At 37.6% G+C, this 26,073-nt stretch overlaps 1 protein-coding gene across 5 annotated transcripts in view; it reads right to left on the bottom strand.

Moving 5' to 3' along the window:
• Positions 1 to 26,073, bottom strand: part of suco (SUN domain containing ossification factor) — a 57,912-nt gene that overhangs the window by 14,228 nt on the left and 17,611 nt on the right. For 3 of the 5 annotated variants that reach the window (XM_056262783.1, XM_056262784.1, XM_056262787.1), the window contains exons 2-14: positions 12,141 to 12,249; positions 11,154 to 11,279; positions 9,852 to 10,237; positions 9,153 to 9,263; positions 8,651 to 8,804; positions 6,813 to 6,918; positions 5,606 to 5,733; positions 5,363 to 5,430; positions 3,832 to 3,939; positions 3,398 to 3,503; positions 2,032 to 2,052; positions 1,706 to 1,761; positions 237 to 328 (exon numbers count right to left, since the gene is read on the bottom strand). In XM_056262783.1, the coding sequence (XP_056118758.1) occupies positions 237 to 328; positions 1,706 to 1,761; positions 2,032 to 2,052; positions 3,398 to 3,503; positions 3,832 to 3,939; positions 5,363 to 5,430; positions 5,606 to 5,733; positions 6,813 to 6,918; positions 8,651 to 8,804; positions 9,153 to 9,263; positions 9,852 to 10,237; positions 11,154 to 11,279; positions 12,141 to 12,249 (1,571 nt within the window). The remainder of the gene's footprint in view (positions 1 to 236; positions 329 to 1,705; positions 1,762 to 2,031; positions 2,053 to 3,397; positions 3,504 to 3,831; positions 3,940 to 5,362; positions 5,431 to 5,605; positions 5,734 to 6,812; positions 6,919 to 8,650; positions 8,805 to 9,152; positions 9,264 to 9,851; positions 10,238 to 11,153; positions 11,280 to 12,140; positions 12,250 to 26,073) is intronic. The other 2 variants (XM_056262785.1, XM_056262786.1) reach the window with 2 other exon arrangements.

Below are 26,073 nucleotides of genomic sequence, written 5' to 3'. Positions count from 1 at the left end.
TGCCTAATTTAAATGAATCAATTCTGCCGTACAGTAGTGCATCTAACAGAATGAAAGTAGTATTTACGATTAAATTACAGGACAAACGTTATGCCATATTCAATAAATGTCAATGTATTGAAGTTTAGAATCACGTCGCACTGCTTTTTTAGTACTGTACACATTGTCACCCATGTCATTTATCAAAATTTGCACTTATGTTTTCTGTGAGCAAGAATTCAGAGAGATGATCTCACCATAGTCTTCATCCAGATACTCGGTTCTCTCTGAGGTGTACTGAGAGTCGGCTATCTCGTCATACTCTTCCACCATACTGGTGCCAAACACCCTGATATACACACAAGAAACACAAAGATCAGATACTTGGAAGTCTAACAATGAAAAAAAAAATGAAAAAAAACCCCAGTAAAAATAGGATAAAAACGGGAGTCGTAAACACTTTATAAAAATGACAAAGTGTTTCTGTATTATCTTATAGAACACAGCCTCAGTACAGATAAGAGAAAGTCAGGCCTGAAAACGAGAAATATTAACGTAAAGCCCACTGTGATCATCAGCACAACTTATCTCTGCCTTCTAAAAAAAACGACTGTAATCACTCTGCCCTTTGCCCAGGTTAGTGGGGGTCTTTAAAGACATGTTTTATAGCCTGTTCTATTCTACATGCAGAGGAGGTAATTCCAGTGGAAGAAAAATAAAGACAGATATTCAGTGAATTGACCAGTCTCAGAAAATAGGGAAGTAGGAGTTTGGAATAAAAGTTATATGCCGTAGATTTGTACGCACCCACAAGGGTTGCCACATGACGATCTGTCTCATGTGGCTTGTAAAATAACACCATTATCAGAAAGTAGCTTCAGTTAAGCTCAGAACTCAGAAGTGCAGAACGAGGTCATTTAGAAAGGACTTTTAATTTTTCCTTTCTATCTGGCCGTAGAGTTTTGCTTGCCTCTCACAGTATATACAGTCATTTTCTAGGAGAGTATGTCTCTCATAGAGTGCAGCCAGACCAGCCCCTTTATGGGCCTCCAACCAAGATTAAATCTCCTGCCAATGCAAACGGACCTGAGAGGAGCCCGAAGCAGAACAGAGATCTAACTCAACTCAAGAACTTTGCCTTTTAAAACCCTTTTAAAGCAATGCGTCCTTTCTCAGAGTCAATGAAATTTAAAGGCCAATGCAAGTACAGGTTCGTAAAACCAGAATCGACCTGTTTCTCAAAACAAAATACCGCTGATGCGCAGGATGCTTTGGTTAAAGAAATAGTTTGACTGTTATCATCAAGTCGCTATCTTAAAACTCCAGGAAAACATCTTTTTTGTATAACTATTTGATATGCAGGTTTTAATATTTTTCTATCAAAACAAAGAATAAAATGTCACATCATGACACATAACAAAAAATTCCCCACACATGATTTATTACATCAGAAACAAACTTACATATGCAAGTATGCAAACGCTGTAAGCCTGTTGTACATATACTACTGTTCAAAAGTAGTATGAATGAAATTAATACTTTTATTTAGCAAAGACACTTTTTAAATTTATCAAAAGTGACACTGAATACATTTATAATATTACAAAAGATGTCCACTTTAAATGCTGTTCTTTAAACTTTCTATTAGGGGTGTGACGATACACTTAGCTCACGAGATGATACACAATATACAGTACTGGAATGAATTCACATTAATTCAACACACCTGATCAGGCTGAGCGGACAGAAGTGTTCAGAGCCGAAATGGGACAGCAGCTCAACCTACAAAAAATATACAAAAGACAAGCGCGCTCAAACATGGTCATGAAACAAAACCAAACTGAATCTAACATTGTCCAATGCCCCAATAACGTCCAACAAAATATAGTACAAATGAAGTGCTAGAGAATTTGCAAAGCATGATTTTTCCCTTGTAAGTGTGAGAAAAGATGTGTATTTGTGTGTAAGGAATTGTCACTGTCATGCATTACTGTATGTGAGTCCTGCCACCCAAAGCAGCACAGACAGGATCTAAGAGAAAAGAATGCTAACCTTGATGTATTTGATGAACATCTGATGCAGGAGGAGAAGACAGGAGAGAGCGGAAACAAAGAAAAACAGAGAGGAAGATCAGTTTAAAAGACTTGATTCATGCTGTAGCAAGTCGAGCATTTTGAACTGTTCTTGTTTGTTCTGCTTTCATAACTTGAGCAGCGGTACCAATGGCAGGAGAGAGGGCTGGCTGAGAGAAAGACTGCAATTAGAACCACAAAGTGGGAAAAAGAGCAGAGGACAACAAGTAAACGAAAACAAAAAGGAAAACATTCAAATAATAAACTACACAGGAGTCGAGCAGAGCATGACAGAACAGGTTTAGGGCAGCTCAATAATGGCAAAGCATCATGGGATTTCAGTCTTAGATCAGTGGTACTTCTTGACATGTTACAGCAGATAATTATATGATCATCCAAGAACACACAAATCAGATTGAGTGAAAATAAAAATAAAAAGCAAAGCACAGCACCAAGCAAGAGGCACAGTTAGGAACCCTGGAGTTCATTCAAAAGATAAAAACGCAAAAAAAAATGATGAATCTGTGCCCCAGTTTTGTTTAATTAAATACTTTGTATGCGCCACACACACACACACACACACACACACACACACACACACACACACACACACACACACACAGTTTACCCCAACTGAATCTGCACATTTCTTTTTCCTTTTAGCAAAGAAAATCTAAGCATGCTCTTAAGTATTAATACACTGACATAGACACACCGACCTTAAATGCAAATCAAGTCATGAATGTGTATTCAGCATTGTATAACAACCCATATTTGATCAGTACAGTACAGTACAGTACAGAGACTAAAGCCTGAGGGAAGGGCACGGCTTCTCTCAAATGACTAAACTGTCCCCCCTTGCCCTGCCTCTTATTCAGTCACCTTAAAAACACACTTTGTTCATGTAATTCCATGTTCTTTAGATCATAGGTGAAATAACAATCATGTGTGTGATCCATTTAAAGATCTTCATGATTCAAATTTTACAGTATATAGACACATCAGAGCACAGATCTGTGACTTCATGCTTTATTCTATTTATTAAAAAAGTTTCATAATTTTTATCTTAAATGTGTTACTTGTGGAAAAATAGGATTCACTTTTCTAATCCTTCCCATTAAGTGTTTAGAAATAACTAACTAAAAGCAGACGTGCTACCTAGTTAGATACATTTATCAGGAATGTGACGATACCTCAGACTCTGTACTGTGTACTGTGTGCAGAGCCTTGCAACAAAACGAGCAGAAGAAATAAGGAAACACGCCCTCCTAGAATTTCCACTTTCAAGGAAATTTTACAATCAAGTAGCTTTGTGAAGATTGGTTCATTTGAGCACATCCTTTTACCTTGACATATTTGGCATAGAGTTGCTCATCCAGAGGGAAGCTCTGTACTGTGCGTTCATCACGGGCGTGAAAGGTGCCCAGCTTGATCCACTTATTGGTCGGATACCTGAAGTCAAGAAAAGTTGAAAAGTTGGTGTTTATGTAATACAGTCTCCCAACCAGGCAAATTGTGAAAAGATTTCAGCAACAAAGCAATTTGTCCATCCACACGGAATGGGAAAATGTGATGTGACAAAAATCACAACCAACCACAAATTACTCAATGTTTAATGTGAGGCAGGATTTGAAACAAATTACATATCACTGTAATTAAAGAAATGTGCTGCGGTTTACCAGAATAAAAACTCACATCCACAATGGAGAGATCAGTCCACGCATCAGATTGTGCCTGTTAGGAATCTGAATACTACGCATGTCTGTGTCAGTGATGTTACCTGTCACTTATGGACACAAGGAAATCTTTCGGCGTAGATGAGAACAGCTCAAAGTTTGCTATGTCCAGCTGCTTCACTTGGATTGGCTCACAGAGCTCAATTACAAACCTGCATTGGGAGATTGAAAGAGGAAACAAGGGGGAAAATCTGAGTGCACAAATAAATATATCAACTTGTATATATTAATGCTGTCAAATCGTTTAATCGCATCTAACATAAATGTTTTATATATGTGTGTGTGACGAGACGCTTATCTCACGAGACGAGACTGGGTTCACAAGAACGAGACGAGATTAATCGGTTTGACAGCTACAATATATAAATTTGTTATATATTTGATATATGTAAATTTGTATATTTTATATTTAATGTATATTTTAAGTTCCATGTCTGATCATTTATTTTTCAAGGTTTTTAAATCACCTCTTTTGCTGAAACTAGTTCCTTTTAGATGTTCTTACATTGCAACAAATTAACTTTCTGGTACTAATATTACATCCAATTAAGGGTGCACGCCGGTAATAGTTAAACTGATAATCACAATTATTTGACTCAAATTATAAATTGCAATTATTAAATCACATTTGTTCTGATTTGAGACATTTCTTTTTTACATTTAATCAGAATTTATTTATCTATTTGCACTTTCATGTAAGCAAAAATCAAGAAAATACATAGGGGTTTATTTTATTACACATTATGAAAACTGGTGAAACAAGAAGCTTCTCTCAAAAGCTAAATCAGTGAAATTCCAAATATTAATTACAGTAATTCCAAATTATTTGAACGTTTTTCTATTTAAACAACAAAAAAGACTTTCTATTGAAGCAAATATGTTGCATAAGTGCATTTATTCAGCAACCACAATAGCAAGAATATAGTCGAGATTCATGTTTGGATTACAGTTTACCACTAAGAAGGTTTGCTTGCAGATTTAGTCACAATAAACAGCACAAGTGGCCACATGAAGGAACACTGACTAGCTGCATTAGTTTATCTAAATGGAGATCACTACAGATGCTCAACTCAAAATCGCCGTTTTCAGATAATTAGCGCTTTATTTGCAGTGCAGAGAGATGCCAGGTTTGTAAGATTAAGTAAAACACTTGGGAGAAAATATATCCATTTCAGAGAAAAGAGGGATTTTAAGCTCATGACATCTGGCAACCCCAATCATGAACCCTGGAGGCTTGTTACAAAGTTAACGTATATGTCAAATGGAAAAAATATATATGGGCAAATAGATTATGCTTAATCAAGAGACTTAATCATAAACAAATTAAAATATGATTAATTATACAGCACGCATCTAATTAATTCAATTAATGTAATCCTAAAAATAGAATCATTAGCAAAATGCTGTTTAAAACAGATGGAGATTAGAGTACATCTCTCACCACGGGACATGTCAACATCCTAATAGCATTTTATGTTTTACACAAATAGGAAAAAAGCCACTTTAAAACAGAATTCTTCATTGCCTCTGAGCAGCTGCTGCAGTCGGTTTCTCTCTTTATCTGCAGTGACTCACCAGATCTTGGTACTGCAGGGGTTCAGCATGTACAGATCCATATTCTCCATCAGGATAGCAGATGTGCTCTGAAAACACAATACACAAAGACACACATATGTAAGACAATTGCTGATCTAGAGCAGATCAATAACATTCCAGATGCAGGAACAACAACGACAAGATATTAAATGATTGCCCTATTTAAATCAATCCATCTGTCTATCTGCCCCTTATGCTGTTTTGCTGCCTCTTGTGCTGTACCTTGGCCTCATTGTTCGCCGAGAGGATTTTGGCCCCACATTCGACAGAAGCGTAGTTATTCTTGAAATTCTTTTGAACCTTTTTGACTGGATGAGGGCTTCCATTTGATGAAGTGTGCAGAGACTGACCTGAAACCAACAAAACAGGTTACATACAGGTCATCTGTCAAATGCTTTATCCCATGGATCAGGTTGGCTCTGTATGAGTGTTTTCATGCTAAGTTCAGGTGGGTATGTTTACCTGTCAATTACTGTCAGAAAACAAAAGAACGACTTATCTTGATGTATGCATAGCATGCATGTACGCATTAACTATCTTTAACAGATAACCAATCTGAACGGCAAATTTGTTGGATTTTAACTACCAATAACCTCTGTCACAGCCTAAAGGTGACGACCTTTAGGAAAAGAAGCTATTCATTAACATTGTGCTGATTACAACTTGCAAAAACAACCTGAAAATGCAACCTAAATGTGTCTTTGTAGCTGTGGACCCCACTGACTGAAAGCAGAGACAATAATTACATTTTCCAAATATGATTTAACAAATTTGTTTTGAGATTGTAGTAGGTCAAGCAGCCCCAATCCAGACCCACAGTATTAAGGAAACTGACTGAATTTCAGTTGTGTGATTTATGCCGGCCGCATAAGCCTCGCTTGAACTCGACTTCTATGGACCTGGAGAGAGTTCTCTTTGAGAGCTCTCTAGTTGCATTGGCTGCACTGCATCCGCTAAGCAATGATGATAAGGGTCAATTAAAATACTGTTAAGCTAGTGGCTGTTATTTTGTTAACTTTGCTTTCTGAATCAGCTGGGAAAACCCAGATTCTCTAAAGCAAGGGTTAAACTGCTCAGATGGCTGTGAGCATGAACATCAAGTTTTGTTACTGTTGTTTTGCGGTGTACTGAAGCAATCCATTACAGCAGCTTATACATGTGCATACTGGGTTACGCAACATTCACTGTGCACGCGGTTTCCACTGAACTGACAAATATGAGCATTTGCAGAACAATATTATTATAGGAGCAAAAAAAAAAAAAAAGGACAAAAGAATTAAATTCATGATGAAAAGAGAGGGACTTCTCTGTGAAACCAAGCAGAAGTGGGTCCTATTGGAAGTGCGTGTGAGTGTGCACTGATGCAGAAGAAACACGGAGACAGCCTCGCATGCAACGATTCTCTGATGAACTCAATGCCATCTCTTACTTTTCTTCTCCTCTACTTCCATCACTTTCTTCTTCCACTCATCGAAGGTGGGGATGTCTTCTTTACTGGGCACCGGAGGGTCTGTACCTCCTTCATGGTCCACCACCTGCCAAAAAACAAACCTCTATTAGAGTGACAACTCAGCCTTCCTTAGTCCTAATCCTGTAAAATGCTAATTTGCAATTTGTTAATTACTTGTTTTGTATTTCAGATGCATTATGCTGGGTAGATACAGCCAATGTGAAATTGGTAGTGGTCCAGAATCCATATAACTGTATATGAAACATTTCTAATATTATAATATATTCTAATACTGCTTTTCACAGGAAGACATTTGATTTTAAGATATATTAAAATAGAAAATGGTCTAAATTGTAATATTTTCCAATATTACTGCTTTTAATGTATTTTTGATCAAATAAATGCAGCTTTGGTCAGACTTCTTTCTTACACACACACACACACACACACACACACACACACACACACACTACATATAAGGTCTAAATGGCTTTATGCACTTTTATCTCTGACCACTGAGAAAAAAAGAAAAAAAACGATAACTGTTGCCCAATACAGTGAAGTGTCAAAAATATGATCATCCTCTCTCAACCAATTTCTAATTTACACTGGGGTTCAATGAGCACTTGGCATGAATGACTATATTATGCAAGTGCTGCATGAAACAACAGTTCTGTGTGACAAATTCAAAACGTCTGCAAAATCCTTCCTTTTTTAAGGTGGTCTTTCCTTCTGTCTCCCCATCACTTTCCCTTTTTCTTGTCCCCTTATTTCCCCTTATCTCTATGTCTCTCTCTGTCAGTGCCTAAACAGCAGCGCTGAGTGTGCGTTTGGTTGATTAAACATTTACAAGGTTGTCGGTCCTGTAGAAAACAAACATGCTGATGTACCCAATCCCACCTCTCTCAGCCTACTCCCGCTCTTCTACCTTTCTCTTCCCCTTTCATTCTCTCCATTTAGGGTGCAAGTGTCAGAGCAGCTTCACGAGAGAGGAGGGAATGTTTTAGCTCTACAGATCGTTAACAGCAGGGTGTGGACCGGCTCAATGGTAACCAAATGCAAACCCATTCACTATCTACATAATGGGGTAAAAGGTAGGGAGAGGAACACTGCGGGGTGCAAAATGTAGCGAGTATTGTCATCATGTTCTTTAAGGCGGCGTAAGCGCAAGGAAAACAAAACTAGGAAAATGTATAAGGGCTTAAAATGCTTTTAAAAAACACACTATACCTTCTAGCTCCATACCTGAAATCTACCAGACTACGTCATTATAGAAAAAACAACTCTGAATAGATAATCTGCAAAGCCACTATGAAGTGACTATAATACATATCTAAGAAACATGGTAAAACATTTAAAGACATTTATACGGTTACAAAAGATTTCCATTTTAAATAAGCTGTTCTTTTGAACTTTCTATTCAAAGAATCCTAAAAAAAAAAAAAGAACCAGTTTCTGCAAAAATACTGTCTCAAAAACTTTTGAGCGGTAGTGCATTTTAAAGTTACATTTTAAAATGCAAAAGTTGATTAGCAACTGCAAACAGTACTATATTGAAGACAAATTGGTATTTTGATTACGGTATAATAAATAATACATTTAATTGTTTATTGAACATTTGTGTCTATTCTATTAGCTCTATTGCTTATGTTTTATAAAAGCATTACACCATTATTCATATGCGTTAAAGTGATTTTATCGTGTGTAAGGGAGTTTTAGTCTTGTAGGTATTTGATTTATTCACTCCCATTTTTGCAATTACTTAGCACTGTGAGATTAGTCTGACAAATGTGCTTGTAGTGTGTTTGTGTGTGTACCTGCTGGCTTTCTGTAGGTGGAAGAATACTGTCTGTCTGCCCCGGCTCTGTGAGGTCCAGCTCACTCGGGACCAGAGAGGCAGTCGGGTCAGCACTGGTCTCTGTACTCTGTCCCAAAGTGGTGGACTGGTTATCTGCATGTTCCTCCACAACACTATTGAGCAAGTAAAGAGAGGAAAGGGTGGGGATATGAAGATACATTAATAGGTCGGTATATATAAAAAATATAAAAAAATAAATAAATGTTTGTTCACTCAAATGACAAGTTAAACAGGAATTAAAATGGTGTATCATGGCATTCGGGGGAGAAAAAAAATGAAATGAGAAGTAAAAAAAAAAGAGCAAGGCAGGATGACGAGCCTTGATGTGCCTGAAGAAGCTCCGTTACTTGGTTAACCATCAGTTACCAAGTCACCTAATGTAACGCGAGTTCTGTAGTTACCGTAATGTCACCATGTAACCTGCTTTGTTACCTGTCGTTTACCTGTCGCTCTGTACTCACCTGGTGAGTGTTGCGTCAAGGGGTTGACTGAAGGGGGGCACAGAGCCCACCTCACACTGACTGGCACTAGAGTTCTCTACAGGGGCATCAGGATGCGGAACGTCTAGTCCACTGAAGGAAAGAAATCATATGCCGTTTACCAAAAGAAGGGAAATAGGGAGGAATGGGAAGGAAACTAATGGAGAGAGAGGGGCTAGAAAGAATAAGAGAGAGAAAGAAATCTGGCTGGATCCAGGTACGGATTGAAGCATGGTTCATTTTGTTCTGTGGACGGTTTTTGTCTTACTGGTTTATTACATTTTAAAGGCCCATCTAGCTAAGTGCACACCGATATTGTCTTTTTTGGGTCCTTGTTGAAATGGAAGATTCATAAATGCTCCAAGTCCAAAAAAAAAAAAAAAAAAAAAAAAAAAACCCAAAGCCATAGAGCTCTAGTAAAGAAGGAGAGATACACTATGATGCAATTTTAAAAAACCGGTGCAGTTCCAAAGAAGGTGCGACATGAAGTCCATAAAGTGATGACTGTGTGCTCGGCTGATTCAATTTAAAAGTCTGGGTGCAGAAATGGTGTCACAATGAAACAATAAGAAAACAAAATCAAAAGAAAGGTGAATATAGAAAATAAATGGTGAAATGAATGATAAGACAATCATTCAACGTTCCCACCCTCTCCTCTCCCAAACTGCTGTCTGTACTCACCTGGAGGGGCTCTCGGAGGAGGAGACTGAGGTAGGTGAGGCTGGCTCTGGGCTCTTCTGGAGTTCAGCAGCAGGTGCAGAGGGGTCTTCTCCGAGTGGGTCAGTCTGTGGAGGGGTCAAAGCAGCGGAGGCGTGGGCAGCCTGGTCCTCTGTTTCAGTGGCCTGTGGAGTTTCAGGGTCTGGCTGGGTCTGGGATAGAGGCGGTGCTGTTTGGGACTGTGTAAGTGTTGGTGGTTGAGCTGACTGTTGTTGGTCTTGTTGTTGGGTGTTCTGGGGTTCTGGTTGCTGCTGCTGTTGTTGTTGTTGTTGTTGTTGTTGTTCTAGCTCAGGGAGAGCAGAATCAAGCGGAATCTGCTCATCCTCCAACACTTCTTCTAAATTCACAGTCTACAAGGACAGAATCACAGATTAACAGAGTAACAATTCAGCAACAGAAAAAGGCTGTCTTGGTGAAAAACATCATGACTATGATTTGGTTGCAGACATGAGCTGGAGGATCACAGCAATAGAGTGCAACAGTTCTGGAAGTAAAAATCCCATTCATTTGTCCCATGAGGGAATTGATTTTTAACTTATAACATAAACTGTTAGATTTCTCCATAGTTTAATTGTCATTTGCAACCCTTCACAAGATTGTAGTTATTTCCCTCATTGAAGCTGTTAATACACAGTCTTGTAACTTTGTTTTCTTGTTGAATTTTCACATTCTTTTCAAATCAAAGTTTCTAATGTTGCGATTTACCTTGTGGCTGGTTGGTTTGGTTCATGGCTTATAACACTTGAATGACACACAAAATGAATGGAAACCAAAAGTGGACAAGCACTGTATTTAATGGTAACTCATAACTCAAATATTTTTGGCATAAAAGCCATAAACCTTTAAAGTCAAAGAAAAAAAGTTAACACTTTAGTTTAGGGTCCAATTCTCACTATTAACTAGTTGCTTATTAGCATGCATATTACTAGAATATTGGCTGTTTATTTGTACTTATAAATCACATATTAATGCCTTATTCTGCATGACCATATTCTACATCTCTCAATACCTAAACTTAAGAACTACCTTACTAACTATTAAAAAGCAGTAATTGGGAGTTTTTTTAGGCAAAAGTCATAGTTAATGGTTAGTTTATAGTGTGAATTTGACCCTAATCTAAAGTGTGACCGAAAAAATAAAGCGAAACAAATATAGGATTTTGTGTGTCCTATCCCTTGAGTCGCATGTGTGGGTCACAAAGGTTGGGGGTTAGGATGAGATATGTAATAGAAGAAAACCGATATGGCGGTTGGATTGCACGGGCACCTGTTTGTGCTTCTCTTCGTGTGGGGTGTCTTGTGAGTGCAATGGAGTTTCCTTTAGTGCAGCAGTCTCGGTCTCCAGGCCCACGCTGTGCGATGACTGAGTGTGTGTCGCCCTTTCCTCCTCAACCTAAAAGAGGAAAACATATGACTTAAGTGAAAAGGTCAGTTTCTCACAAACTATTCCATCTTTTGTCCGTTTTGGAGTGTGACAGACCATGGTCACGTGTTTTTTTGTTGTTTCATTGTGAGCAACGTGATAATTCTGCCAAAAATCTGTCTGTGCTCATCAGCGGTATTTGGAAAGACATGAGGTTGAGTAAATGACATGAGTGATGAATTGATGAGTGACTTTTTACTATTCCTTCAACAACGGGTGAGTTGGCAGAACTGGTTTTATTTCGATGAGGGTGGAAGAGATGTTTTTTTTTCTATGGCTATGTTTTTCTACCATTCAAGTTTAGTGGGAGAAAAGAGAAAACACTTTTGTGACTGCCAGGGAGTGTTTAAGTGCAAACAGGGCAAGTTTACAGATTCACACTTTAGTTGAAGATTGAATTGCTTTAACTTTAATGACTGCATACTAACAACAGCTAAAGTGGACCTAATCAGCCAGTCTCACTAAGAAATATTGGACAACCAGATGACTCCACACCTCTATACAGCCTTAAATCAATAGGTTAGAGAGGAGGGGGGTCTTTGTTGGGGCCCCTGTCGGTAAGTGGCTTTATAGATTAGCCTGTTGAAAGACAAATGTCAACAACACTCTGAATGAGGAGCTATTGCACAACTTCAGGGACTATTTACACAACAGCCAATCAAACTCCCCTCTCTAGAGGTGAAATGTATGTGATCCCATTTCACAATACAGAGTTAAATCTCAATGGTGTTAAAGACGCACACTCACGACTTAATAGGAGAAGAGTTCAAGTGCTTGCAAGTTGTTGAGGTATTTAGTTGGTAACTGTGTAGAGTCATTGTTTTTTGTCACCTTTTCATCAGTCCCTGGTTCCTCCGTTGTGTAACGGCTGTCATCCTGTGCAGGGAGTCCTGGGCCAGAGGAGATCTCTTCTGAACAATAAACATGACGACAAGAGTGCCTGCAACACACAGAGTAAAAACGTAAGATTCACAAAAGTGGAAAGGAGTTGATGAGTTGTACATGACCTACATGTGATATAAAAACTCTTAATCTACTAAGGTCATAGGAGCTCATGATGACATCTCTACCTTTCATAGCAATGAAGAAATTTGCATGGTTGAGATGCAAGATTACACCTCTTTCCATTGTTTATTCTGATTAGAGTAAATCCTCCAGCACAGTGAAAGTTATTCTGACTAAAGCCAATTACATCAGAGCTCTCATAAAACCGGTTTCACCCAAACATACTGGCATTTACCACTGAAAATAAACTGAAATTTGTCCAATCATTTTCACGGTATTACAGTCTGACGTTGCCTAACGCTGTCCAAGCTTAGTTGAGAAATAGAGTCTGAATGGCATGGATTACCATTATGTTATGATTTCAGTCAAGGGAATAGGAATTTGAGGAATTTTTGTTCAGATTAGATGATGTGCACAACCATAGATTTTCAGATTATTCGGTTAGACTGCTTTGGGTCCACACAACAAATAAATAGGCTAAAGAGCTATAAACCCTATCACAGTGCTCACAAAATTGGCCAGTGTAATAAAACAGAAACTGCTCACAGAAGGGTATTTCAAGTCCAACAGTAACACTTTTGGGTGTGTTTTAAAAAGGTGTCAGGATCGCAGACACTGAACTATGATATAATCGTGGAATGTTGATTTGGTTTTTAGTGTGCTGACTGTCTAACAACACAGGCCTGTGCATGACACTTATAAATACATACAGCATCCTTCACTGTAATAGCAATTATAATTTACATTTATTAATTTTATTTTTGGCCACATAGAATGAGAAGGATGGAAAATGAAGAAAAAAAAAGACAAGCTGTACAACAGTTTGTTATGCTGCTTGATTAACAAATATAGCCTATTTCTTAACATAATATATTGTCTTCATTGTAAACACGCTGGTTTTACCGTTTACTGCACTGATATAGGCCTAATCTTCTCGTACCCTATAGCGGCTACTACTTACACATTCACAGAAAACACCTTACTTCCGCAATCCGCATTGAAAAGTAAGGTGGATAATGTGGATGTAAGAGACCAAGGCGAGCCTGAGAAAACTCAAGAACTCGATTAAATTCAAGTTTTGTTCTACTCCACTGAACTAATTTCTGCTTGGCTAACTATTACCTCACGCTTCACTATGAGAAATGAACTGTATGAATGAACTTGAAGCAGTTAATAATTAGACAGATTATATGTGGCAACACACAACACAACCCAAGACTGATTTTAAAGGCACATGTATAACTAGGGCCATATGATTTCCATGATATGACAGAATTCACTGTATGAAAAAAAAATTGGCAAATTACCAAAGCGCCAAAACAAAACGAATAAAAGAAATTATGACAGAAATATATTACGATTGTATAGTCAAATATACTTCTCTGAGTAATAAGAATAAGAATAAAAATAATCATACGGATCATCACACAATCCATTTTTTTCATCCATGTTTTAATTTATACAGTAGGCCTCTGTTGTGCAGCACTTAATTTGACAAAAACTAAAAATGCAATGTTTTGATGTAAAGGAATTATTGCATATTCAGTATAATACAATTAAAAAAATGTGTTAATGTTTTTTTTTTTATTAATTTGATTACCACAGTTTTGATAATACATTTGTATCAAATCAAAAGACTGAATCTAATTAGAATTTGGGGGGAAATTAAATGGGATTTGAAGAAAAATAAAAGATTTCATGAGGTCATTTAAAAAATGCATTTCATTTCAATTTTTACAAATTATTAAAATTGATAAGACATGCTTTTTGGATTTAGTTACCTTAAAAAAACAGAAAAACAGAAAAATGTAAATGGGAAAAGGAATTGGGGGGGGGGGGGGACTGCTTTAATAGGGTCCTAGCACACAACATTTCTATTCTATGAAGTTTTAATGCTTCCTTGCAACACTCACGCAGTCTAATCTGCATCAAAATCACACCATGTTTGGAAATGAATCTAAACCGCACAGACAACAGCAGTATCTGAATATCATGAATATCAACTGACGCTCTTCTTTGCCAAACTGATCAATTATACACTATATTCATCCCTCCTAATCCTGCCCGTCTAATTTAACCAGCGCACACCCCCATGGGAGGTAAAATCATGACAAAAATCTTGTACTATGCATCTGCTCGCCAAAGAAAGCTGTCCGATGACTTTTTGGAAAATGAACAACAGCTGGGCCTTGTCATTATCAGCACTCTGTCTCGCTCTCGTTTCAAATGTTCACACAGAGTAACTTGAGAGCGTCACCTTGACTAGATTTAGGAGTAAGGGGAACCTGTACACATGCAGGCTCATGTTAGCACACTGTTAGCACCTTAGCCAGTATGTGTTCAAACCCTCAATTAGGTTTGGACATTAACCAACTTCAAGTGATTCCTCTGATGGGACTACTCATTATTATCCAGCCTTTGTAATAAGGTGTTTCCTTGAGGAAAGCATGTATGGGCAAGTCACAGCCTTGAAGACACACCCACTTTAAGACATAATGAAACACTTCTTGAAAAGTTTACAATAAGGAAGAACTTTCAAAGAGCAATAAATTACCTATTGTAAAATGATGTTTGTAAGACAAGCGAGGAAAATTAAGGTTTTTACACTCCTCAGATTCTTTATGTTGTCACAGACGCACATGGATCTGAGCTGATGATTAATGGGTCAAACCTTGAACATATATACACACACAGATATAGTGTTCATATAGGTGTCTGCGGGGAGTTATTGCGTAACAAATGTACTATGTTCTGTGCGTCTTATGACCAAAACAATAGTAGCGGGGACGCCACATACATATAGGCAAACTGGGCAGTTGGATAGGGCCACAGCTTAAGGACAGCAAAAGCAATCTAGACAGAGAGAAATAAAAACACATCTACAGTGGAATTATATTTTTCAAAGTTATTTTATTGGCATGATTGTATTACATACATTATTGCCAAGGCAATACTTGGGCTTTATTAACATGACATAAGCAAAACAAATTTACATGTAAATTGTTCATAAATTCAAGTGGTTGATCGATATATCGGCCAATATTTGGCATTTAAAAAAAAATATATATATTCTGTTTGACCAATAAGTGTCAGAAGTGGGACTTTTATTTTGACAGCAGAATAAATGTGTTTAGGCTTGGCATTTATAATAAATGCCACTATAATATATGTTTGTTTTATACTTTTTTTAAAATAAATTTTTCATTCCTGTTCTGAGTCTGAATACTGTTAAATTTTAAGGATGTGTTGTGGAGTGAGGGAACTAAAATACATGTTTATAGTGTTTATAATGTTTGTAAACGTTTTGCTTTATTTACCGGTATTTTACATTCCTGAATGAAATAAAAAAAAATTTGACTTATACACATCAATGCGACTTTTGGGGTTTGTTTTCTCTTAATGTCATTTTGACACCATGCTGTCAGGTGCAACTTATGGAAATAAACATTTATTCCACAAACTCTCCCGAGACAATGGTCAGTTACAGATAAGCAGTCATTATACATAAACTGACCAATTAGAATGAAGTATTCCAGCCAGACAGCCATGTACTAGCCTAAATATTTTTTGAAAAGTCTCACAATAAAATTGACACACTGACAAATAGCAAGATGAGCAGAACCATCAGATGTCATCAGCTGCTGTTATTTGCAGTAGCCAATGTTTCACTACAAGCCCAAACAGCAAAGTACAATGTGCAGAGCTTATTTGGTCTCATCATGATCTTTTACACTTTTTTCATAATATGTGGAGATTTATATATTCAATAACAACCATTTTTATTCCTCCATATCACACAAGACTCAGTGTAGGCCTGTGTGGAGAAGATATTTATGCATACTTTTTGAATGCTATTCTAGTAGCCGAATATATTATTACAACCCAGACAAAAATGGCAGCAAAAATCATGACATGTCATGACAAGAAAATAGGTCAAACCCTTACAGTAAAAAAATACATATATTCCGTTCCCAAAAAGAGGAGTTGCACTCAAAAAAATAGCAGGTCAAGCTTTTTGCCCTCTCTGGATTAAAATAAAATAACTTTTTGATGTTACATAACAGTGATTCAAGTCTCAAGTCATGATGAGTGTTAGCCTGGTTAAAACCAGACCATTCTCAGTTGTAACTGAGTTATGGTCTGGCAAAGCGTCATAGACAAATCATTTCCAGAGGGGCGTCACCAACGGACGTCGCGGATAGACCTAAACCCAATCAGAGCGATGAAGGAGATGACGTATGCAGAGCGGCAGAAACATCTCCGAGTGTTGTTCTTTGCTCGGTTTTTAACAAAAAGGAAACGTTCAAATCGCTTAAAACAGACGCGATAGCTGATTCGAACGAGTGATGTTCGACGGCGGCATCCATCTTTGTAATGTAGGCTACAAAATCTGCTTCAAAATCCCAGCGCTGTCGTCATCGTGTAAAGCCCGCCCCAACCTTTCTGATTGGTGCCTCGATTTCGGCGGATTGGAAATGAGCTTGAATGAGCTCTTTGCCAGACTAACTTTCAGAGCAAATCTAAATTTGCCGGAAGTTGTCTGGGTTTTCCCAGGCTAGATGAGTGTGTAAATAACCACAAACAAAGAGCAGAGTGGCTATGGGGGGGTATCTATAATTGTTCATATAGATACTTCTGTTGTTGGGAAGCGACCCGACAAAGGAGGCTGTGCGCCCCACAGGCATTTCAGCGATACTGCTGCTTTTCCATTGGACAGGGAGCTTATGGGAACTCAGTGGGAGAACATCATATCGCATTTAGCTCTTATTTATGAGAGCACTTACAGTGAAGCACAGCAGGGATCGAGCAGACACATAAGAGCTGAGGCTGACGATGACAAAGGCAGAACTAGGAAACTGTTAACTTGGTTACATCACATTATTACCCTTAGGCCAAGATATGGGAAAAGACGCTAAACTTGTCCATGTACAAAGTACAAACACATTTTTCTTTTGTTGGACCAAAAGATATCTGTTTGTCTGAACCAGTTCATGGCTGTAGACATGCAGGAAATTGGGTTAAGTCATAGTCACCCCACTTACAGTGTTCGACCATCCCAAATAAGATGCCGAATCGTTGGAGAAATGCTCAGTCTGAGATGCACTGCAAAGTGCAAACAGTCAATATTTCACTACCCAGCAGACATTGCGGACCCCCTCAGTAGTCAGCACTACATGAAGGTTTGTCCAAACAAGTGAAGGACCCTGTGAAATCACAGGGACGGGACAGAAACTAAGCGCCAGAACAGAATACTGGTGACGGGACACTCACTACACAATAAATGATGGCAATCAACTTCCCGGCGCTCCACTTGATGTGACAGATCACTTCATTTTGTCCCAGTGTTTATTCTCTCAGTCTGTCTGGATGAGTAGATTTAGGGAAGCCAGGCACCCAGCAAAATCCCCCAAATATTTCCTGTTAGCTTTAGCCCTATTCTTCATGCCAGAGAAGACCAGGATCCACAACTGTACTACAATCATAAACAATGATGCCATTAAACTTAACATCATCTCCCATAGAATGTCAGAAAATGAGCTTGAAAATCATGCTTGCATTGTTTTATTAATATATTTTTTTTAAATGAATGCTACAGTCTAAAATACTAAGTCTAAAACTGACACTGAACTGAAACTGAAAACACCTGGACTTGTGTGAAGTGCACATAAATAATTACAGATGGAGGTTAATGCAAATGCTGTGGTTGGCATTTGTGGCTGATGGAAATGGCAATGTTTAACAATATTTACCAACGATAAAAGTGTGCATCCATCCATCTAACATAGACATAAAATTTACAAATATGTAAATTAAGTAAGAGGAAAAAGCATTTGCCTCTTTCCTCTCTGATTGACATTTTGCTTAAATTGATACTTGTTACATTATGTAAATGCAACCCAGGCTGATGATGTATAGGCATGTCCATGATGTCAGGATATCATCTATAACTGAATTTAAACCAACATTGTGATTTGCGATTTTTTTATTAAATAAAAGTAAATGCTGCTGCATCTCTGCAAGCGCTGTGAGTTTGAGTCACTTATAATGTACATTTAAAAAAACTTGGACAACAGGTTTGTAAACGCTTCTCGTTACAAGTTTTTACTCCAAACCGCAATAACTTTCTTTTCTGATGTGACATCACTTCATTTCACAGAATGAATCAGAAAATATATAATTTTACAGTATTCTATACAGTGAAAAAGGCTGTCGGTTAGCATTGCATTATAAATATACTTTATTCTTATGAAAATACCAGAGATATTTAGAAGAACACAGGTAAACCATATATTGTCACAATTTTATATTTATTGTCTTCATGTTTCATCAGTCAAAACGTCTCTATCTGCATTTTATTCTGCAGCGATATCTGGATGCCTTTGCCTATATACGGGATATCCCGGAAAGTCATAAGCTTTATTACTTCTATGAGTCTCAGTTGTGGACGTTCTGCAAGAGGGCGCCCTCTGGCTTCCAGTATGAATGAAACATGTTACATTACATGTACTCACTAAAGCTACACCCTAAAACAACACCCTAATTTCGGTAAAAATAGGAAAAATAATACTTCTCTCTAAAGAAATTTAAAGTAAACATATGCAAAACCAAAAGTTTATTGTAGAAAGGTGTACTGGAGTTTTTTCTCACTCTATGCATATTTCCTGACAAAAATAAAGAAGCAATTTTTTGTTTTGTTTTTTAGATTTTTTTCCCCTAAATCATGCAGCCCTAACACCAATGTAGTAAAGTGTATTATCCTGGCTTAGGCAATTAGAAATCATTTTCACCAGAACAATTCTTGCACAACTGAGTAAACATCTGGCATAGAGCACCTGTGGTAAAATAAGCAAGTCAAATAAGTGCAGTGGAAAATATCTTTTGGCTATTCAGAGATGCGTCACCTCTGTACACAGCCCTGAAATCACAATGGCACATGAGGTGTAGAAATGTTTAAAGGGATGAACCTACATGAATAAAGGCATCAAGTGACTTTTTAATCAAATCCTGCATGCGGTTGGGCAATCGTCACAGTTCTCAGTGAATGGACGCTGTGGCTAACATCTGAACAGGGCTTTCATTATAACATTATGCCTTCAGGTCTAACTCTTTTGAATGGGTCTAAATTTAGGCAACAAGAGACAGTCTCAAGACAAATCTTGTGATGTTGGTCTAATACGCCTGGTTGATTAAGTGAATCTTGGCTGAAAAGTGCGATGGAGATTGGAGAATCCAATTTTTCTTTTTTAAATTAAAAATTTTAATTCTGGTTTCACAAATACAAGCAAACCAATTTAGCACCCATCTGAATACCTTCATGATCACATTAGCATTGACAAAATGTAAAAATCGAAGATTATGGATTCACACATTTTAAGTTTCTGGATGATACCAATGAGACAATTATTTTGATGTAATGGCGGATACCCAAATAAATGAAAAATAAGCCACTCAAAAATAAACTCAAACTACAAGTGAATTTAAGAATTACAACATTATAATGTACAGTATAAAAAATAGATATTACAGTAGTAGTAGGGATAGACATTAATTTTTAGATTTATTTTTAACGGTGTTTTTAAATTATTAGAGATTTAAAGCTAATCCTTTTAAAGATTAACTTAATACTTAGATGATGGCAAACAAACAATCAAAAAAGTAAAAATAGAGGAAATTAGCTTACATAATTAAATATAATATCAGCCAATAAAGACAAACTCTATATAAACTCTCAAATTGATCAATATGATACCAATGCATATTGGTTTCCACATATTAGTCATGACAGATGACAGATTTATGACCGGTGACTTTATGGGATTAATATCCTGCCATGATTCAAAACTGAAAATAAAGTTCTGAAAGCTTGAAACTAAGTGTTCGAAAACTCAAAATCTTACAAAAAAAAGTTTTGCAAGATCGAAAAATAAGATTTGCAAGCTTGCAAAATGTAAAAAAATTAAAAATATCTCTGCAAACATTATGTTGTTTTTGAGATTTCCTTCTTCAGAACTGCAACATTTTTTTTACGATGTTGCGCAAACAATTTTTCAGAGTTTCACATTTGTCAGTGTTCTCCCACTGTATTAGTTTGTTTTCCAGGTTTGAAACCTTGTAAATGGTGATCTGAAAACTGGTGTGCGAATGTGTGAAAAAAAGTTTTGAAACTCTGAAAACAGACTTTTGCAGGCTTGCAAAGGGGTAAAAAAAATTAAATCTCTGCAAACATAATTTTGTTTTTGAGTTTTCCTTCTTCAGAAGTGCAACACTCTTTTTTACGGTGTTGTGCAATCATTTGTTCAGAGTTTCGAATTTGTCACTGTTCTCCCAGTGCATAGTTTGTTTTCCAGATTTGAAACCTTGTAAATGGTAATCTGAAAACTGGTGTGCGAATAGGTGAAAAACAGTTTTGAAACTCTGAAAACTGAGGTTCGAAAGGGCGAAACTTATTACATTACATGTGCACTCCTATTGCAGACTATTTTTTCAGAGCTGAGTTTACAACACCCAGTTTGCGGAGATACGCCCACACAGTTGCGAGCTTGCGACTCACGTGATTTGTGGCAGCTTTGTCACGCAGTTCTGCTCTGAAACTCTGAAACTCAGACTGAGCGAAAATGAAGCTTCGCAACCTCGCAACTTAAAAAAAAAAGCCTGGAGGGAGGGCCTTCTGCTCTTGGCCAATGCTTTGCTGTCTGCTGACGTACAGTCCAATCACAAGTCGTATTTACTGGAAAGGTGGGATTGACCGACTGCTCCGCCAATGACGAAAGCGTATGGGATGAATATAATATATTCATGCATTCTAGAAACGGAGCAATGAATGCACGCGTGTCACCTGATCAAAAATTGCACATCTTGTTGCATGCACAAGTTCTGAGCTACATTAATACAAAATCGAGGTTTTGTATTAACAACTATATGGCTCTAGTTGTACAAAATGCTGCACATTCATGTGATTCTGGATTTTGCGCACACATTGAATTGTATTAGTTTAAATGTAGTGACGCACATTTATGAATTTGTCAAATAGATGTGTAGTTGTGCCCAAATTAATAACTAGCACCAGGCCTATTCATTTGTAGTTGTTTGTGTGTGGGTTGTGAAATGCTTAAAACCCGCGAAAAGAAAGTCTCAAAATCCAAATGAATCAAATGAGATTGACTCAGAAAAGACGTCAATGAATGCACACGCGTCACCTGATCCACACATGCACGTCTTCTTTGTTGGATGCGCAAATTATGAAACACTAATACAAAAGAAAACATTTGTATTCACAAAAATGTCTCTATTTGTACAAATTGCAAATCTTGTGTGATGTCTTACTCCTAAACTGCCGAGATAATCACACAAGCGTGCCGTGGCTAGACGTCCACTAATGACACGTCCGATACGCAAACGAATGACTCATTTTAACCATTCACTTTAATGAATAGTTGAAACAACTGACATGTCCAACACTGAACTCACGAGACCTCTGAATCGGTGTATAAAAAATCGGTAACACTTATAGATTAGTTAACATTTACTATCAACAAACTGCACTTGCAGCATTGTTAATATTAATGTAAATATTTAGAGAGTCTGTATAGGCGAACTATATGTGTTGTAGCCATTAAATAAGCGCATTTAGTTTAATTTTTGTTAAAATATTATAATGTTATTTTTTTCACATCTATGCTGATTATGAAAATTGAACAGCATGTGTAAGATGGATGCGCAATATATCGGAAGATATGATGGGTCAGACATGATTTTGACCACTAAATTAAGTTTTGTTTTGTAGAAAGCATTTCTTTGAAGTGAATTTCGTTTTGTATAAATTGTATCTTAATTTTAATACATTTTTCATCAACCAATTGGATATATAATAAATAAGAAGCAAATAGCTGACAATATGATCATGGAGGCACGGGCGCGATTGCATTGCACATGAGCTGGACTGCTGGAGCATCTCATTATACATTTTGCTCATTTAAATAATAGTGTGTGTGTGTGTGTGTGTGTGTGTGTGTGTGTGTGTGTGTGTGTATGTATATAGCCTATATATATATATATATATATATATATATATACAATTGAGCAGCTCCCCCTGTCAATGATCTGACACCCCCTCAGCACCTGCGTTAAAAATGATCTGGCGCCGCCCCTGAAAAGGCCTGTTGAAAGGCCTTTGGTTGTGGATAATAAAACATTTCTGCAACATTAATCAAGTTCATTGATAATTGTGCTTGCACGTGTTAATCATTTTGATACGATATTTTGATACAGCACTTTGGCCAACAGCTGTTTTTTTTAAATGTGCTCTATAAATAAATATGACTGACTATATTCATCCCATACGCTTTCGTCATTGGCGGAGCAGTCGGTCAATCCCACCTTTCCAGTAAATACGACTTGTGATTGGACTGTACGTCAGCAGACAGCAAAGCATTGGCCAAGAGCAGAAGGCCCTCCCTCCAGGCTTTTTTTTTTAAGTTGCGAGGTTGCGAAGCTTCATTTTGGCTCAGTCTGAGTTTCAGAGTTTCAGAGCAGAACTGCGTGACAAAGCTGCCACAAATCACGTGAGTCGCAAGCTTGCAACTGTGTGGGCGTATCTCCGCAAACTGGGTGTTGTAAACTCAGCTCTGAAAAAATAGTCTGCAATAGGAGTGCACATGTAATGTAATGTAATAAGTTTCGCCCTTTCGAACCTCAGTTTTCAGAGTTTCAAAACTGTTTTTCACCTATTCGCACACCAGTTTTCAGATTACCATTTACAAGGTTTCAAATCTGGAAAACAAACTATACACTGGGAGAACAGTGACAAATTCGAAACTCTGAACAAATGATTGCACAACACCGTAAAAAAGAGTGTTGCACTTCTGAAGAAGGAAAACTCAAAAACAAAATTATGTTTGCAGAGATTTAATTTTTTTTACCCCTTTGCAAGCCTGCAAAAGTCTGTTTTCAGAGTTTCAAAACTTTTTTTCACACATTCGCACACCAGTTTTCAGATCACCATTTACAAGGTTTCAAACCTGGAAAACAAACTAATACAGTGGGAGAACACTGACAAATGTGAAACTCTGAAAAATTGTTTGCGCAACATCGTAAAAAAAATGTTGCAGTTCTGAAGAAGGAAATCTCAAAAACAACATAATGTTTGCAGAGATATTTTTAATTTTTTTACATTTTGCAAGCTTGCAAATCTTATTTTTCGATCTTGCAAAACTTTTTTTTGTAAGATTTTGAGTTTTCGAACACTTAGTTTCAAGCTTTCAGAACTTTATTTTCAGTTTTGAATCATGGCAGGATATTAATCCCATATGACTTCACCTGATCACATCACCAGGACACCAGGAGAGTGTCAAAGGTCGTTTTTCAAGTAATGCTACTGCCAACTGTATACAAGCAGATGCTTGGCTTCATTAATGAGCAAAACGCTTGAAGAAGAGATATCTAGATCTGTTTTGCATTCGTTGAGTGGACTTTGACTTGCCTATGTGGCACTGGAACGAAGCATCTGGCACATTAAATGGAAAAAATAAAAAGTCTAAACAGCATCTGCTTTACAGAGTGAACACGGGGTGACTATACACTAAATGTCACTGCAAATGCTAATTTTTGCAGTGTGCTCTGCCATATAAAATATACTATAGGTCCAGAACGCAATGAGACAAAAAGAACCAGCATGATAATAACAGCACGTGGTGCTAAACCACAGTCAGAGATTGTTTTAAACAGACTACAAACAAAGTCTCTTGTAAATGAGGGGAATGGTCTAAACAATGCTAAATAATGAACTGATAAATAATAAATGAACTGAGGGGAGGGAAATCAGAGACTCAACAGATTCAGATGTGCACAGAGCGACGTGGCTGGGGGAGGAACAGAAGAACAGGCTTGCGGGGCACAAAGCCAGAGCTCTCGCAAAAAGTAGGCCAACGCTGTGGCCAGACAAAAACATTCTGCCACAGAGCAAATGTCAGAGCGGAATAAGCCTGAGCCCTCATGAGTTGACAGGGCTGGAAGTAAAGTCACTGAAAAACTCTAGAATTAAATCCCTTGCATTATAACATAATCTCTCCCTTCTCACACAACATCACAGGCAGAATGAAGCTGAATGGAGCTGTACTGAAGTCATGAGTCAAGCTATCAATCCACCAACATTAGTGCTACATGATACATCAGCTGCTATTAACATCCCAGAGACTCGTGTTGGAGGTTATGATGAACTTCATTGAAACAAACGTCTGACACGCTGTTTGATGTACGTGTGGGAATCAATGTAACAGGTTTCAGGACAATAACCTATATGATACTGATATATTGTGCATCCACAGAGTAGACGCAAAGAAAGAAGTCGAATTGCGAACTGAATATAACCAGACATACTCAACCCTAGTTATCAGTTACCAGTTCCTGTTGCATAACCTGTGGGCTGTGGTGACTCGTGAGAGATTGCAAAGGATTGTGGGAGTCTTACGATGTCATTCATTAAACTGAGTAGCACACTCATTGAAAAGAGGCCGAAGCTTCTAGAGGCTGGAGTGAATCACAAGTTTCAGGCGTTCATGCAGCTAATGCGATCTGAACGTGGCAGCGGACACGTCACACAGGCTTGTTCAGGCCCGGTATAAAAGGTCCGAACACTGGATCTCTTCACGCATTCACAGACACTGCAGCATCACGTCTTCCACTCACGTGACAAGAACAATTCACTACAAAGGAAAACGTTTCAGATGAGGTCTGTTTTACAAATCAAAACACCTGCTTAGCCCAACTCAAAAAAATTATGAGGAGGATATTAAAGGTGATAACAGATGCTTTAGTAGCTCACTCCAGAACCCTGAAGCCATCGATTGAAATGCAATGCCTGACTTCCACAACAGGCAATGGCTCAGGGCAGCTGAGTCAGCACAGCAGAATCAGTCAACAGTGTTTATCCGTCTCCTAAAAGAGATCGGGCAGGCTTTCAGTGCAGCCTATAGGGATATAGGTTTCCATGCTATAGCATGCTATAGTTTCCAAAGAGATGAACCCTTAAGTTCATGCCATAAGTATGGTGTCACAACAGCGAGAGCACAGTATCTTAATCCCATCTCCAAACAAGATTCAAGATAAGCCCATCAACAACGGCATGACAATGCCAAAGAAACCTGACGATCATTGCCTTTTACCTTGACCTGTTTTGACGAAGAGGTAGGCCTATTTTCTGACCCTTGTTTGCTTATAGAAAAAAAAAAAAACATCATCTGTAGTTAGAAAAAAGAAGCTAATTTCCGATCAAACATATTCACAATGAAGAAAAAGCACTTAATCTGGAATTAAGATTTTTTTTTATAACAGAAGTCAATTATCACAAACGTCATTTAACCTTTTTGTCCTGCCACATCCCTAAACAGCACACAGGATCTGCATTTTATGGAAGGAGGAAACTCAACACCACAGCTTAACATGTTGACATTAGACTTACCATAGGCATACAGGCAGGGCCTAAAACGAACTGTTTGCCACACCTGCCAATGGTCGGTTACTTAAGAAAATTTACCAGCCATAAATATTTTTAACCGGCCATTAAAGTTATCACACCAAAATTTTAGATACCAGCAAAAATTCACAATTCTCTATTCCAATTTCGATACCACAGCTAAAACTACCAGCCTAATATACAAAGCATTATTAAAGACAAGTAAACAGTCAGTAATAAAATAAGAACAACATCTACAAGCAATAGCACCAATAAATACAGCAGAACAAAGATAAGAAACAATCAGTG

This window comes from Rhinichthys klamathensis, unplaced genomic scaffold (genome assembly GCF_029890125.1).
Source record: "Rhinichthys klamathensis goyatoka isolate OS25496 unplaced genomic scaffold, OSU_Roscu_1.1 h1tg000196l_1, whole genome shotgun sequence".
Classification (NCBI taxonomy): Eukaryota; Metazoa; Chordata; class Actinopteri; order Cypriniformes; family Leuciscidae; genus Rhinichthys; species Rhinichthys klamathensis.
Note: the sequence above shows the minus strand (reverse complement) of the source record. Positions and strands in the feature narration are given on the sequence as shown.